At 43.2% G+C, this 16,747-nt stretch overlaps 1 protein-coding gene across 4 annotated transcripts; it reads right to left on the bottom strand.

Annotated features, from left to right (window-relative positions):
- Positions 1-10,920: 10,920 nt before the first annotated feature.
- USP51 (ubiquitin specific peptidase 51) lies at positions 10,921-16,145 on the bottom strand. Of its 4 annotated transcripts, none has more exons than XM_054473001.2 (3): positions 16,062-16,145; positions 15,455-15,534; positions 10,921-15,274 (listed from the first exon to the last, which is right to left on the bottom strand). In XM_054473001.2, exon 3 carries the CDS (start codon positions 15,223-15,225, stop codon positions 13,090-13,092), a length of 2,136 nt encoding a protein of 711 aa, XP_054328976.1. In that variant the 5' UTR covers positions 15,226-15,274; positions 15,455-15,534; positions 16,062-16,145; the 3' UTR covers positions 10,921-13,089. The 4 variants fall into 4 exon arrangements, with proteins under 4 accessions (XP_054328976.1, XP_063516195.1, XP_054328975.1 ...); XM_063660125.1 differs by having other exon boundaries at positions 15,455-15,651; positions 16,062-16,134; XM_054473000.1 differs by lacking the exon at positions 16,062-16,145 and adding an exon at positions 15,756-15,968 and having other exon boundaries at positions 15,455-15,651.
- Positions 16,146-16,747: the final 602 nt, after the last annotated feature.

Raw genomic sequence — 16,747 nt, 5'->3', positions numbered from 1 at the left:
CACTTGCAAACACAGTACACTCTAGTTGGAGAGAGGGATGTTGTGTCTGAGTGTGGAGGTTCAATCCTTACTCTACTATCTATTAGCTGTATGACATTATTTCACCTCATCTGTAAGATGAGGATGGTAATAGTAAGCACCTCTTCCAACTATTTTTTCACTTAGTCGACAGACCATTCTGAAAGTTCGCTATGCTTCTAATAGGAACCAAGGATATTGCAATAAGCAAAAAAGAAAAACTGCCTTCCCTTGGGCCACTTTGATCCTATTGGAGGAGACATCACATGCACATATATTATAAAGTGGGAAATAAAGTCAAATAAAATGAATAAAGGGAAAGAAAATGCCCTTTATTCCCTGAGATGGTGGGTTGGGGAAGGCCTCTCTGGGTGATATTTGAGCAGAAACCTGAATGAAGGCAAGGCAAGTCATAGGGAAAGACAGTTCCAGGTAGAGGAATGCGTGAAAAGATCCCGAGAGGAAACTAAGCTAATGCTTTGAGAGGGAGCAAAGAGCTTACATGTATTTCGCCTTCACTATGTGTCAGGCTCTGCCCTATGCACTTGCTATTTCTGTAGCTACTGAATTCTGTCCACATCTCTCAAAGATAGGTGGTACTAGTATAATCAGCCTGGTTTTACCAATGAAGAATTCAAGAAACATTGGGGAAGCTCTGCGGGACATTGGTCTGGGCAACGTAATAATTCTTGAGTAATAACCCACAAGCGCAGGCAACCAACGCAAAAATGAACAAATGCGATCACATCTAGTTAAATAGCTTCTGCACAGCAAAGGATACAATCAACAAAGTAAAGCGACAGCCCACAGAATGGGAGAAAACATTTGCAAACTGTCCATCTGACAAAGGATGAATAACCAGAATATCTAAGGAGCTCAAATGACTCAATACAAAAAAGTCTAATAATCTGATTAAAATATGGGCAAAAGATCTGAATAGACATTTCTCAAAAGAAGACATGCAAATGGCAAACAGGTATGTGAAAAGGTGCTCAACGTCACTGACCATCAGAGAAATGCAAATCAAAACTACAGTGAGACATCATCTCACCCCAGTTAAAAGGGCTTTTATTCAAAAGGCAGGCAATAAGGAACGCTTGCGAGGGTGTGGAGAAAAGGGAACCCTCGAGCACTGGAGGGTGTGGAGAAAAGGGAACCCTCGAGCACTGTTGGTGGGAATGTGAATTAATACAGCCACCATGGAGAACAGTTTGGAGGTTCCTCAAACAACTAAAATTAGAACTATCATATGATCCAGCAATCCCACTGCTAGGTATATACCCAAAAGAAAGGAAATCACTATATTGAAGAGATATCTGCACTCCCATCTTTATTGCAGCTCTATTCACAATAGCCAAGATTGGGAAGCAACCTAAGTGTCCATCAACAGACAAATGGATAAAGAAAATGTGGTACATATGCACAGTGGAGTACTATTCTGCCATAAAAAGAATGAGATCCTCTCACTTGCAACAACATGGATGGAACTGCAGGACATTATGTTAAGTGAAGTAGAATGATGGTAACCCGATGCTGGGAAAGGCGGGGGCTAGGGGAAGTGGACATGGTTAATGAGTACAAAAATATAGTTAGGTAGAAAGAATAAGATCTGGTATTTCGGGCTGACTTATTTATTTATTTTTTTGAAACAGAGTCTCACTCCGTCACCCAGGCTGGAGTGCAGTGTCGCGATCTCGCCCCTCACTGCAACTTCCGCCTCCTGCGTTCAAGCGATTCTCATGCCTCAGCCTCCCGAGTAGCTGGAAATTACAGGCCTGCGCCACCACACCAGGCTAATTTTTGTATTTTTAGTAGAGACGGAGTTTTGCCATGATGGCCAGGCTGGTCTCGAGCTCCTGGCCTCAAGTGATCTGTCTGCCTTGGCCTCCCAAAGTGCTGGGCTTACAGGCGTGAGCCACCGCGCCTGGCCCAGATCTGGTATTCGATACTGCAACAGGGTGATTACAATCAACAATAATTAATTGTACATTTAAAAAGAACTAAAAGTATAATTGGAATGTTTGTAACACAAATAAATGATCAATGTTAGAGGTGATGGATACCCCATTTATCCTGATGTGATTATTACACATCGTATGCCTGTATCAAAATATCTCTTGTACCCCATAAATATATACAGTTACTACGTACCCATAAAAGTTAAAAATAAAAATTTAACATTTCTGTTCTTTAAAAATTATTATAAAGAGAATGAGAGGACAACCAAAGACTGGGAGAAAATGTTTGCAAATCATATATCTCATAAAGCACTTTTATCCTTTCATTCCTAGTTTTCTAATATTTTTGTTAAGTTTTAGTTAGGAATGTAGATTAAATTTGGAAAAATACCTTTTTTTCTGAATCTGTTGAGATGATCACTTTGTTCTGTTAATGTCATGAATGAATTAGATCATTCCTGAATGTTGAACTAGCCTTGTAATTTTTAATGAATATCACTTCATCGTTATATAATATCCTTTTATAGCTTGCTTGATTCAATTTGCTAATATTTTATTGAGAATTTTTGGATCTTAGTTCATGAGGGACATTGGTCTTTTCTGGTAATAAAAGACCAATGTCTTTTAGTGGTCTTTTCTGGTAATAAAAGACCAATGTCTTTTATTGGTCTTTTATCTATGTCAGGTTTGGCTCTTTCTTCTTTGACTCGTGGGTAATTTAGAAATGTGATTTTTTACACACCATATAATGGAGACTTTTCTATATATCTAAATATTATTGATTTCTAATCGGTTGTGAACAGAGGATGTACTCTGTATGATTTTCTTCCTTTGGAATTAGTTAAAACTTGTGTTATGGTCCTAGAATATAGTGTATCTTAGGGTTGGCAAAGTATGCCCTGTGAGCTGGCAGCTTGTTATTGTCAATTAAGGGTTTTTTTTTTTAAATACGGTCACACCCATTTATTTATACATTATTTATGGATGCTTTTATACTAAAACGTCAGAGTTGAGTAGTTTACAAAACCTAAAATATTTACTATTTTTCTCTCTAAGAAAAAGTTTCTCAATTCCTGTATCTTACTGAATACTAAGCACATTTCAAAAGATGTGTACAGTCAGCCCTCCATATCTGCAGGTTACACATTTGTGGATTCAACCGTCAATTGAAAATACTTTAAAACATAAAACAGAAATAAAAATGACAATACAATAATAAAAAGTAATAATACAAATTAAAAAATACAGCATAACCATATTCACATAATCGTATTAGGTATTATAAGTTGTCTAGAGATGATTTAAAGTACACGGGAGTATGTGCATAGGTTATATGCAAATACTATATACCATTTTATATAAGGGACCCGAGCATCCAAGGATCTTGGTATTCACGGGAGTCCTGGAACCAATCCCCTGCAGATACTGAAGGAAGACTGTATTTTATGGTGTATATTAGTGGGGTGTTTTATAACTATCGATTACCACAAGTTGGTTCACAGTGTTGTTTAGTCTTCTATATCTTTATTGACTTATGGCCTTTTGTTTTATGAATTATTGAAAGAGCAGCGTTAAAATATCCAACTGTGATTGTGGGTTTTCTATTTTTTTCTTTAATTCTGTCAGTTTTAAGTGTTAATACATGTATGATTTTGAAATAATGCTCTTTGTTTTTGTATCACTCCTTCTTCATAAATAGGGCATACCAAAGTTTTGTGGGAAAAAAGACAGAGAAAAGAGCACACGATATGCACTTAATAAATGGTCTGTAATTCCTTGGCCCACTAAGCAGGCAAAGTGCTCAGGGCATCGTGAAGCAAGCCTAGTCAGAGCTTGGAATTCAGAGGTCTGTGCACGTGTGTGGGGAAAAGAGCTGCGTCTTTATTTTCACCCACCTCTAACTTAAAGTGATCATGTCCTAAAACTACGAGCCTAGGCATGAAACTCCATTGATAGTAGTACTACATGTGACTGTGTCGCCAATAAAAATTTCAGCATCACATTACACCTCTTTCACATTTCTCAGAGTATCACTTATGCTCAGCACTACTTTGAAACTGTGGTAGTTATTATACCCATCTTGTGATAGTTATGTAAGGTTTAATAAAAAAAAATTCCTCATATCACAATATCTTTCTAAAAGTACAAAATGCCATCTCCATACAATGCATTTTTATAATCCCGTGTATTTAGTTATATGTATTTATGTTAAAAATATCACTGTCTTAAGGGATCCGCCGGCTGTACCAGGATATCAAAGGGATCCAAGGCACCAAAAGGCTGAGGATCCCTACTGTGATGGTTAATATTAGGTGTCAACTTGATTGGACTGAATTGAAGGACGCCTAGATAGCTGATAAAGTATTGTTTCTGGGTGCATCTGTGAGGGTGTTGTCAGAGGAGACTGACCTTTGAGTCCGTGGACCGGGAGAGGAAGACTCATCCTCAATGTGGATGGGCACCATCCAATCGGCTGCCAGCACGGGTAAGGCAGGGCAGATGGAAGTAGGTGGGACGAGCTGGCTTGCTGAGTCTTCCGGCTTTCATCCTTCTCCCGTGCTGGATGCTTCCTTCTGTTCCTCCTGCCCTTGGACATCAGACTCCAGGTTCTTTAGCCTTTGGACTCTCGGACTTACACCAGTGGTTTGCAGGGGGGGCTCTCAGGCCTTGGGACACAGGCTGAAGGCTACACTGTTGGCTTCCCTATGTTTGAGGCTTTTGGACTCAGACTGAGTCACTACTGGCTGCTTTCTTCCCCAGCTTGCAGACGGCCTATCATGGGACTTCGCCTTGTGATCATTTGAGCCAATTCTCCCCGATAAACTCCTTTTCATATATATACATATACGTGTGTGTGTGTGTGTTTGTGTGTGTGTGTGCGTGTGTGTGTGTGTGTGTAGGATACATATATCCTATTAGTTCTATCCCTCTGGAGAACCCCAACTAAAACACCTACTCTAGGGGATGTTTTGAAATGAACATCCAAGGGCAAAGGGAAGGCAATGGACTGACAGGCCGGATGTTTTCACGTATGTAATCTCATGTGCACGGACAATACAGAGGCTTCTGTGGTTGAAGTGCTGGAGCCCAAAAAAGCAGAAAGTGAAGTTGAGGTTGGACCTACTCAGGGGTGGGCGGGGGGAGTTGGAGTAAGTTGGGCAGTTTCCATTTTAACCAAGAGACCACAGGGAGTCACCATGGGTCCGTGGGCAGGAGAGGGCACACTCCAGTGGTGTCTGAGGCTGTTGCTTCAGAAGGTCAGAGGCAGACCAGCTACGAGCTGGAGCACAGGAAGAAAAGGAACAGAAGAGGGGATCCATCCAGTGAGGGGGCAGGGGCAGGAGGCTGGGCAGACAAATGTGGGCCCCAAAGGACTGGAACCCACTCCATGGCACCCTCCCTGCAGCCCTAGTCAGGGGCAGGTAATGGCTCCAAGTCTGCCCTTTGGGATGCTGGCCTCTGAGAAGCGAGGTCATTGAGGGGAAGAGGCTCAGGTTGGGAGGCAGAAGGCTGTGTGAGGCTTCAGGGGTCCAGTTTTCAAGGTACTGCGTGAGCCACCAGGAGCACAGAGGCAGGCTTTTTCCCAATCCTGCTCTTTCATACACCACCCCACTCCCAAAGGACCCTGCCACACCTGCCACAGCTAGAATCTGTAAGAGACGCCAACATAACACAGTCTTGGGAAACCAGCTCCATCAGACGTGGCTCCTGCTACCAAGGCCAGAGTGCCTTGACCTGGGCTTCTTTACACATTATCCCACAGTAGTGGTTCTCAAAGTGCCATCTCCATGCCAGCAGCATCCGCATCAGCTGGTACAGCATTAGAAACCTAAATTATTGGGCCTCACCCAACCCACTGAGCTGGGAACTTTGGGAGTGGGGTATAGCAGTCTGTTAAGTCCACCAGAAGGTTAGACGCAGCTTCATTTTGGAGGAACCAGTGAACTCCAGAAAGGCCTAAACCAGGCAGACCCATTCATTTTCATTTTGACAGTAGTGACCCATCACGCTGTTCTGAGGTTTTCCTACAGGACAGTTGTCGATGAAGAAATCGTTTGTTTGGTCACGATAGCGTGTGGGCTGATTTAAAGGCGTGTCTAGCTCAATAACAACTGTTTTCAGAAACTTTTTGAAGCACTGTAACAATCCCACCTCCCAAATGTTAAGTTGTTGATTACGAGTGGTTTTTAGGCCTTTATTAACTAACATTAATCTTCACAGCACATTCCTATGCATTTCCCGATGTGGACCTCAGGCAGGGACTCTGACTTACTTGCTTTTGTGCCCAGTTTTGTTTGGCTGTATATTCATAGTGCCCAGTGCAGCAGTAGGTGCTCTTTACATATCTGCTGAATAAATCAATCTAGGTAGGGCTGGCATTCTCATGATTCTGATTTTGCACAGGAGAAAGCGAAGGCTCAGAAGACAGAAGTATTTATAAATTGTGCCCTGCCTCCCTGCCTGCATAAAGGGTGCAGGGCTGTCTCAGAGCAGCTGGGATCCAAGCCACAGGTGGCACAGCTAGCAAATGACTGACTCAGCATTTCCTTCTAGGTCTGCTAACCCAGACTGGAGCAACTCTTTGCTTAGCTGTGGCTGAGAAAATGCCCTTCCCTAGGGGAGAAAAAGCACGTTTTCCTGCACAAGCCAGTCTATAATTCCAAAGCACTTTCCCTCCAGGTGCTAGTATGTGACTGAGATTTGGAAGTTTTTTTAGCTCCTTTTTTACCAGACACCTGTTTTCTTTGTGGAGGCCTCTTTATGTAGCCCTATCCCTACTGACAAAGGGGCAGGGATAGAAGGGTCAGGCGTTGGGACTGTGGTCTAATCCGAGTGACATGACCCCTTTTATAATCTGTGGACACTGCCTTGGTAGTGCTTCTGTGCTCTGAGTGCCCCTTCTCTCTTGATTTGGGAGATATGAGAAGGCCTCTTGGAGGAGGCAACACTTGACCTGGGTGTAGAGGAGAACAAAACCAGGGTGGAGGATAGATCCTTAGAGGTTGGTCTAGACCAGGGCAGCTTCTGTGGATGCAGCACAGCCTGCTGGTTAAAATCCAGTCCTTGTGACCCAGCTCTGTGTCTTAGTTACTATTTATTTTGGAAAAAATATTCAAGTTCTCTGAGTCTCATATTCTTTATCAAGTATAGCCAACAGTAAGACACATCCCATTGGGAGAGCCCTGCCTGATGAGGATTTGCTCAGGTAACAATCCCATGTAATGTGCTGGAAAATATGCTTCCAGAAAGCTAGCACTTCTTATCTACTATGGACATGTGTGGGTCAAAGAGAGTATTTGGACACTGACACGTGGGACAAGAGATATGACTATTTTTTCTTTTTAGCTTCAACCATATGTAGATAGCAAGCATTTTGCTATCCACCAAATGCTTTACAAAGACTGTTAGTTTTAGTCTCCTCTACAATCCTGGGAGGGCTGTGCACAAGTTTCTGTTACTGGCCCAGTGTCGCCAGTTAATAAATGGCAAATCTGGGATGTGATTTCAGCTCAAGTCTTTCTGGTGCCTCAGTCATCTTCTGACTAGTAGGTCTCACCACAGGTACCTCATAATAAAGAAGTAGAAATCATAGGCCAGTCAGTTTAATTCTCTATTAAAGGGTTGGTGAGAAAGAGGGTTCAAATTTTAAGTTTGCATATAGAATACAGGTGTGTCTTTAAGGGGACTCTTTTAAAAACAGATCAATTTAGGGCATGGTTAGATTCTGGATAAGGCCTCATTTGCATACAAAAAGGATTTTCTACACCTGTCCTTAGATACTAACTTCTCTGATACATTTAAAACATGATACAGTTTTTAAAAATTTGATTCGCTGTGCAATCCCTTCCTCAACTCCACTTGCTCCGCCTCTAGTTGCGGTCCCTTTCTGAGATTTGGCATACCCTCCTGGTATAAGGGAAGGGGAAACTGCTCCTAAATGGTAGCCAACATGGCAACATTATGATCTGGATTTTTTGGGAAAGCTTTAACTTCAAATATTCTGTGATTGTTGTTCCATTATCTGCAAATATCATATATCTCTTTACTAAATGGAATAAAGTAGTAAAATAAGGAATTTTGAAAAAATAAGTCATTTTAACTTAAGCAAAAGTAGTTTCAACAGAGTGGTGCAAGCAGAAACCAGAATGCAGGGAACTAAAGATGGAGCAGGAGGTAAGTGAAAATAATGTATGAAAAAAACACACGTGAGTTTGGCAGTAAAAGGGGAGCAAAGGTAATATATTTTTCTTTTAAACATGATCCCCAAATCTGGATTTTAAAACAGACTCTTGGGTTTCTTCTGGGGATAATATACACTCTGGAGAAGTATTGGGATTTAGGAGACTTTTTTATCTCTTACAGGGATGATGGGACATTTTTGAGGAACTACCATAGAAAATCTAGGATGTCTACTTGCTGGATTTTATCTGTTTGGCGAAAACATGGCTGTTACTGGAATAGAGGGAAGTGTGTAGGAGTAAGGCCCTCTGGCTGTTAGGAATGGATGAGAAGAAGGAGGCTAGTGGGTGCAGCTTCAGAAAAGAAGCAGTATTCCTTTTCCTTTGAAATGACAGTGAAGGCATGGAGGATGGATGGAAACTTAAGTGTGTAGATGTGGGTAAATCAGGCATTCTTATGAGATTTTTGATTTCAGAAAAATAGGACATGAAGTCACCTGCTGAAGCTGAGGCTTAGAGTGTAGAATGGAATGTCTTCATTTATTCATTCACATATTCGTTCAGCTAGCATGTTAAGTACCTGCCATAAACTGTGGTAGGCCTGTGGGATTTATAAACACATAGGTCCGGCCCTAGCCTGGAGTAACCACTACTGTGTGTTTGGAAGAGAATCAAGGTAAAGGAAATTAAAGTAATTCAGAAACAACAGAAGCTGTACATTGCAAATCAGTATTGGACCACCTGGGTAAGGTCCCAACAGGTAAGTCCCTCCCCGGGCTCGTTGGAGGAGCTGGTACGTTGTGGGCATTTTGGGAGGATCTGAGGCAGAGGGGTGATAAAAGTGACACTCAAAGTGATGGCTATGGTGTTGAAGTTAGAAAAGAAGTCTTGTATGGCTAAAGAGCTGATGGTTTTACAGACAGCAAAAACATGAGATCTTACATTCAGGTCTTGGGGCTCAGCCTGGCATATAGCATTGAGTGAGGCTATATGTCTCATATTGGGGGTAATATTTTGGCTTCATCCATCATGATTATCCTTAGGAAAGTCATTTAGTCTGATCTATCTGAATCAGCCATTTCCACAGAAACAAATACCCGTGTAGCATGGGCAACTTTGTGTAGTTGATAGGTTACTCTCTCCTTGCAGGTTACCTGCATCCATATTTGTCAGAAGCTGCCTTCTGTACCACGCCGGTTTATCCCATCTTCCATAGCAAAATCAGGAAAAGCAAAAATATATATATTTGAATTATCTATACTGGATTATGATGGGACATGCATGGGCTTTGGGGACCTGCATTTGAATACTGGCTTCACTGATTAGAACAGTAGAGTGAACTTAAGCAAATCATTTTTCTATTCTGATTTTCACTTTCCCAGTTTGTGAAATATGCTCGGTAATGATTGTCTCCCAGAACTATGAGGACCCAGGACCCAGTGAGATAATAAAGGTAAAGCAGTTAACACAGTGCCTGATTTAAATCAGTACTCATATAACATTATTGCCTTTTTTTCCCTTTTATATGGAATAAGCATTTCATTGCTGTGAGTAAGGTTTGAAGTCTAGCACATGTCAGTGGCTGAGCTGAAACTTGCTTCTTAAAGATGTACAGGGACCCACTATAGTTTCTTAATTTTATATGATGAAGTTCATCCAAGGTCACTCTTCCTTCCCTTTTCTCTCTCATGCTTTGTGGTCTTAGGAACTGATGCTCCACTAATCATACAGCTTGATTAGTATGTTCAAGACCCTTGGCTGCAAATGACAGGATCCCAACTGACAACTGGCTTAAGCAAAACAAAGGACTCTATTGGCTCAGATAGCTGGGAACTTTGGCACTTCTGGCACAGCTGGATCCACAAGGTTCAAACGATGTTCCCTGGGCTCTTTCTCCCAATCTCCAGTTCTTTCTGGTTTTCTCTTTGTGTTATAGATATTGACCTCTCAAAGTCCCAGAATCAGGTTATCATAGCATAGTGACTACAGCTTGGGGGTGGGGTCAGGAGGGAGACACGTTTTTTCTTCCAGTGTCCATATACCTTCAATTTAGCAACAGACTCTGATTGGCCCTAGTTGGGCCCTACGCCCACCTTCAGAAGAAATGCTCTTGTGGGAGGGGTACTGGTAGAGGGACAGGGGAATTGAGAACTCTAATCTGGCCCAGCCTGAGTGATGTGCCCACTTAGGGAGGGGTGACAGAGGCAGGGAAAAGTGATCAGTAGCCCCAATAGGTCCACAAAGAATGGTGGGAAAATGAGGGTGCTAAGCAGAAAAATAAACTACAGCTCTTCAATAAACACAGTCACCAGACATCACTCCCTTGTAGTAGAGTGATGATGTGCAGTGTGATGAAGAACACTGTGCAGTGATGAGGTACTACTGTCTCACGGGGAAGGTAAACTAATGTGGTAAACCCTAGAGAGGTGTGGTACACAGTTGTGAGACACTGCTGCTGAGGGACACTGTGATGAGGGGCAGTGTGGCCACACACATGCCAGAGAGCTCAGCCTCACCTTCAGCTGCTGCTCCTCATCCCCACCCAGTCTTCCATGACTGCCAAATCCACACACCTGGCTATTTCTCACTGAGCACCTTTCTTAAGCCAGCCCCTGCAGCTGAGTGCTTTTCATACCCTGCTTTGGGGTAAAATACAATACTGATCACACTGTATTATAGCACTGGGCATTTAATGGCAGCCTGATGGATGAAGGGGTGATAAAACATTACTGACAAGGTGAATAGAGCAAATAACTGAACTCATCTTCACATTTAACAAATATTTATTAACACAGAAATGAATAAGGCTTGGCCCCCTGTTCTTAGATGCTCAGTGCAGAGGGGCAGACAATCACAAAGCTACAATAAAATCACAGTAGAATAAGTACTATCACCACCGAGGTATGGACAAAGTACTTTGGAGGCACAGTGAGAGGAATAAAGAGGGGAAGGGAGGAACAATTTTCTCATTTATACCTGCCTAGAGCATTCAGGGAAGACTCCAGAGAAGTCATCTGTGAGTTGGGTCTTGAAGGAGGAGTAAAAGCCACGAGGTGAATAGTCAAAGAAGGAGCCCTGAAGGCTGGGGCTCAGAGATGTAGGTAAGGCCAGGTAAGTGACGGGTTCAGGGAACTAGGCATGAGTGACAAAAAAGGGAAATAAAGAGGGAATAAAGAATGAGCAGAAGGACTGCAAGCACAAACCCATAGCTCTACTGTGGAAATTAGCGGTCTGGTTTCCCCCTGGGGGGGAAGAGGGATAAAGGAAGGTGGGAGGGCCTCAGATATGGGTCCCTGCCACTTCCTCAATCAGGCCATGGGGCTCAAATACCAAAGCCAGAGCTTCACAGCTGTGATCTAACTTCTCTAAGCTACCAAATTATCAAGAGCCCCTTTTCAGAAGCTAAGAATTTGTATGAATAATGCGGTTCTAAATGGGAAAGTCCCTAATGTTTTCATTTTTCTCACGTGAATTGATTCTGCCTAGGAAGTAATTTGACTTCCTTCAGGATATGAGATGGGGCATGGAATCTCAAGAGGGGAAGGTGGGTTAGTTAGTGTTTAGGCCTTGCAGCCATTTCACAATTGGATGGTAAGATAATGATTAAAATGTTCCTTTTGCAACGTATATTGATATATCAACATAAAGCTCAAAAATATATATATATATACTCACACACCGCTGTCTTGTTATTCCTGTCTCCTCCATTTATTTCTTTCATACCCGTCTGTATTTTAATATGCTTAAATAAAAAAATAGAACTTCTTAAACTTTTAATTTTAATAATTTTTTTCTACTTGAATCTTTTACATTTTTTCACTTGTCAATTTTTATGTAACTGTTTTTCTTTTTAAAAGCTTAAATTTTTAAATCTTTATTTAAATATTTAAAGTTTTCATTTAAATCTCTTGAACTTATCTAAGGTTCTTTTTATTTTACAAGTCTCTATTTTCTTCCTATATTTTTTCAATTTTTGTCTTAAACACATTTTGTCTTTTTGTCTTGAATTATTCTAAACTTGCCTCTTTTAAAACTTTTCTCTAAAATCTGAATTGCATTCCATTCTGTATTTTTGAAAATTTATTTCTTAATCATTATAGTAGTAATTTGTTAACACTTTTTAAATATGTATATTTTATGCTTTAATTTTGAAATATCTATTTATATTATTTTCCTTCATTTGAAACTTTTAAGATGTTCCTTTGTTTCTATCTTTAATTTTTAACAGTATTTTCTTCCTTTTTTTGGTAAACTTTCATTTTTAACCTTGTTCCTTGTTTATTTTACATTTTTAAACTTTAAGAATTTAATTTTGCTTTTAATTTTTAAAATTCTGAAACTTCTTTAAATTAAAAAATTATTTTTAACTTTTAAAATATTTCTTTTAAAAATAACAACTTAAATTTTTTTCAACATTTAAAAATGTTTTTTTCTTTTAAAACCTTAAAAATGATTTTTTCCTTTTTAAATGTTTTTCTTTTAAAGCTCTTTAAACTTTAAAATATTATTTATCTTTCAAACTATTTAGCTGGTCAGCCACAGCTGGAACACCAATTGTGAAGTTTTTGCTGATAAAGGAATACTCCCGGACTTCACAAGGTATTTCTGTAGAAACAAATGACATATAGTAGCATCAGAACACCTCTACTCCCATTGTCCCCACCTAAAGCATTCTTTTCATTTCATTATGCTTTATGTGACCATTTTCAACCTCTTCTCCCTCTCCCCATTTCTTAAGGTTGAATGGTCACTGGTTAGTATTCATTTTTTTTCTTCCAACAGACCCATGGGCCATGCTAAAATAGGTTCTTTACATCAGGATACTAGTTGTCATATAGGTGTTATTGTCATTTTCCATTCCAAGTAGGTCTGTGTGTCACTTCAAAATCCTTGCCTAATCATTTACCTTTTTTTCAGTAAGTGGTCTGGTAAGACTAGTCTTTCTCTAGACCCTGTTTGTGATAGAACAGTAAATACCCTTCACTGTAGAGTAAGTCCTCAATGGTAGCCTTGGTGATGATGGCATCATCACAGCTGAACCACTGGTCCTTTTGTTGCCGGATAAAGCTGGTATAGTGGCCACTTTCCAAAGTTCCATGGTGATTAATCACTGCAAACAAGGAATACTTATTCTCATTGGGCACACAATCTGTTGGTGGCTGGCCTTCTTTCATTCTGCTCTCTTTAGTAGAGGCCAAAAACGGAGTCATGTCCAGCTCCAAGGGAAAGGAGATAAAGGTATTAATCTTTCGCCTCTGTTTGCCTACATGCTCAAACCGCTTGAGATGAAAACAAGCCACAATGGGTAATTTTTTCATTGTGAGCTGTTTAGTAGACTCCTGGTAGCTTTGGCAACTATTGCATTTGATTTTGGCACTGCTTCCTAGGTGCTCTGGCCTTGTAAACCACTGTAGGCAGTCTGTAAGTGAGGGGATTCCTGGTATGTGGTCATCCCTGCTCACTGTGCTGTCAGCCCTCTCTGGGTTCTGGGAATCGAATGTGGCACAAGAGCCAGGCAAGTCCAAACTGATGTCCCAGCATGGGTCTATGGTGGTAGAAACACTATGGCAGGCTTGACATGTGACATCTGATTGCAGGCCACCTGTAAAGATTTGGTCTATGATGCAGTTACAGCAGTTGGGGTTATTGGCCTCCTGCCCACCACTATCATCTTTGCTGTGTCTATGTAGCACGTCTAATATTGCAATAAGGAACTCATGGGCATCCTGCTGCCTGTACCCTGCTAAATGTTCTGCATGGATCCATATCAGATGCAGTAACTTATACGGAATGTGAGGAGTTCGGCTCCCAGAGTACATAGCATGAAAAAGCGAAGACATTTCACAGACCAGACACAAGCTGGGGCTTGTCATTATACATTTGTGCTTGTCAGAGAGGAAGAAATCTTTCAGTAGAGGAATATGGGTAAGTGCCTGGACAATACAATTCATAAAACAAGTGTTCCCAAGATTGATTAGCCCTCTCAGGCCTACAGTATAGACTGACTTTTTTCTTCTCTTTTTCTTGGGTTTCACCAATTTTGGCTCCTGTTCCTTTGTCTCACAGGTTAATTGCTTGTCTTCAAACCCTGATGTCATAAACTGTTGATGAGAAACATCTGTTGAGGTGGAAGTTAATAATCTCAAAATTTTTTCTTTTGTTTCTTTGGCAATCTGTTCTATGTCTTTGTCATATACATAATCCTTACACATGAAGCAATATATGACCCCATGATAAAGGTCTACAGCTAAATGGTGCTGCTTTGTTTCTGCATGTTTGTGAATATGTTTCTCAGTGAAGCAGCCAAAAAAGACACAGGAGAGACAAGAGTGGAGTCTGTTCATATGGGTACTACATACGTGACAGATGCATGACTTTGCTTTACGTTTCCTAGTCTCTGGGGTCCCACTCCAAACGAAACGCTGGTAGATCAACCTCAGGTTCTTCTGCCAGTTCTTACCTACTTTAAAGCTCTCCACATGAGAGCAGCCTGTGGGACCCTGACCAAACTCGACCTCCAGCAACCAGTCCCCTAAGCCGCCAGTATCCCCCGACCCGTCTGGGTCACCAGAGCAGCTTCTCCGTGTCTGAGGCCTGGACCCAGGCCGGGATCTCCGCCGGGATCCACGCCAGGCCCTGGGCCGCGATGCGGGTGGGGGCGGGGGTGGCGGCGGGGGCGGGGGCCGGGCTGGAGGCGGGGGTGGGGCCGAGAGCCCAGGCTGGCTGCGGGAGCGGGCCCGGGGCTGGGGCCGAGGGCGGGGCTTGCGGCGCGGGCAAACGGGCGAGGAGCTGCTGTGACAGCGAAGGGGGATTGAAGGGAGCACCTTCTCGTCGCCGCCGCTGCTGCTCCACGTCAAGTTCTCCTCCGGCGCGGGCTCACGCTCCTGTAATGGCTCCAGCTTCATCTCCTCAGCTTCCCGTCTCGAAGACGCCTTCGTAGCCCCAGCCGCCGCCTCCTCCATTTTCTCCGCCTTCTCAACCGCCTCCTCAGGAGAGGCTCCTCCCCCACCTCCGGAGATCCAACGGGCCCCAGAGCCGGAGGGCAAAGAAGTTTCTCGAACCTGGGCCATCAGATCACTGCCCGACCTGAGGAGCAAGGCGTCTGGAAACGAGCTGCGACTGTAGATGAAACGAGACAGAGACTTCTGTGAATGATCTGCCCAGCGTCATGGCCGCGGTGCGCAGTTAGCGCCCCCAGGACCCCTCCCATCGGCCCTTGAGCTCAGCCCGCGGCTTCTGTCGGCTCCACCCACTCAACTGAGAGGCCCCTGGAGCTGATGGGGAGAGCGAAGCGGTTACCTGCTTTAAAGGCGATCAGATCATGCCAGGGGACTGGGAACAGAAGGCTAGCGAGCGGTGGGGGTGGGGAACGGCCTGAGCTTTAGGACAGAAAGGATGGAAACTTCTTTAAAAAAGGCGCCACCCTCTGACTGCTTTTTTGCGCCCTGCGCAGCCTCGCTTTGGTGCAGCTTCCTCTGACGTTCTTTCCCTGTATCCTAAAAAACACTTGGGTCAACATTTTCTCTCCAAAATGGCTGAAAGGACGCACTTTTGGAAAATGAACTCGCAGGAAGAAAGTGTCCCTCTGCTTCTACCTTACCTATACTTCTGTGACCCGGTGTGTTCCACTCTAAGCCGTTGCCCCTCAGCGCACTTTCGATCCGCCCAGCTCTTGCGCCCTCTCACGCTTTTTCGCGCTTGTGCTCTCACACCCCTTTTCTTGCTTCTGCGACTTCAATTCCTATGATTTCTCCTAGAATTCGGATTACTACTCCCTCCCTTCAGGCATTTACCACCTCTGTGACCACCACTATCCTCGCGCGACCCCCGAAGTCCCCGCTCCCTTTTCCCTCTCCTGCCCCCGCAACACCCCCAGCCCGGCAGTTTGTTTAAAGGTCTGGGTTACCTTGGGCCCCAGGCGCGTGATATAGAACGTCAGCAACTGCTGCTGTCCAGGCGCTCCTCAGCCAGCTTTCTCTCCTGACCTCTCCTCAGGGCTGGTCACAAGGGGGCCGCCCCCTGGCCCCTCCCCTCTCGACGTGCGGCCCCCAACCCCGGATTCTGCCCTCCTGCAGTGATGAATGGCACCGCTGTCCCGCGCAGGCAGGCAAACCTCTTCCTGAAACAGACTCTACTGGAGGCAACAGCAGCAACAGATTCTACAGAAAGCCCCTGAAATGGAGGCTCAGGCCTCACCTAGCTCCAGGCCCGCACTCCACAGAAAAAAAGATTCACTCAGCGTGGGGGTGGGGGCTTCCAGAGATGGCAGCCCTCTGGCAGGAATCCCTCAGGATCCTGTCAGAGTCTGGTCTCTGGGAATTGACGGAGGGAGGGAGGGAGAGAGAGAGAGAGAGAGAGAGAGAGAGAGATTATCCCAGAATGTGCAGTGGAGGAAGCATAAGCAAGGGCTCAGGCACATGCTTGCTGTGTGACCTCGGATAAAACACTTAACTTCTCTGAGCCTTAGTTGTGTCAATTTTTAAAGAGAAATTGAAATAATAACCCTAGCCCAATGTGAACACTAAGTCATAGTATATATCAAGTAAAAGACCTTTTTAGCAAGCTTTATCTTTCACACCTCCTTTTTCAGTC

This window comes from Pongo pygmaeus, chromosome X (assembly GCF_028885625.2).
Source record: "Pongo pygmaeus isolate AG05252 chromosome X, NHGRI_mPonPyg2-v2.0_pri, whole genome shotgun sequence".
In the NCBI taxonomy this organism is placed as follows: Eukaryota; Metazoa; Chordata; class Mammalia; order Primates; family Hominidae; genus Pongo; species Pongo pygmaeus.
Note: the sequence above shows the minus strand (reverse complement) of the source record. Positions and strands in the feature narration are given on the sequence as shown.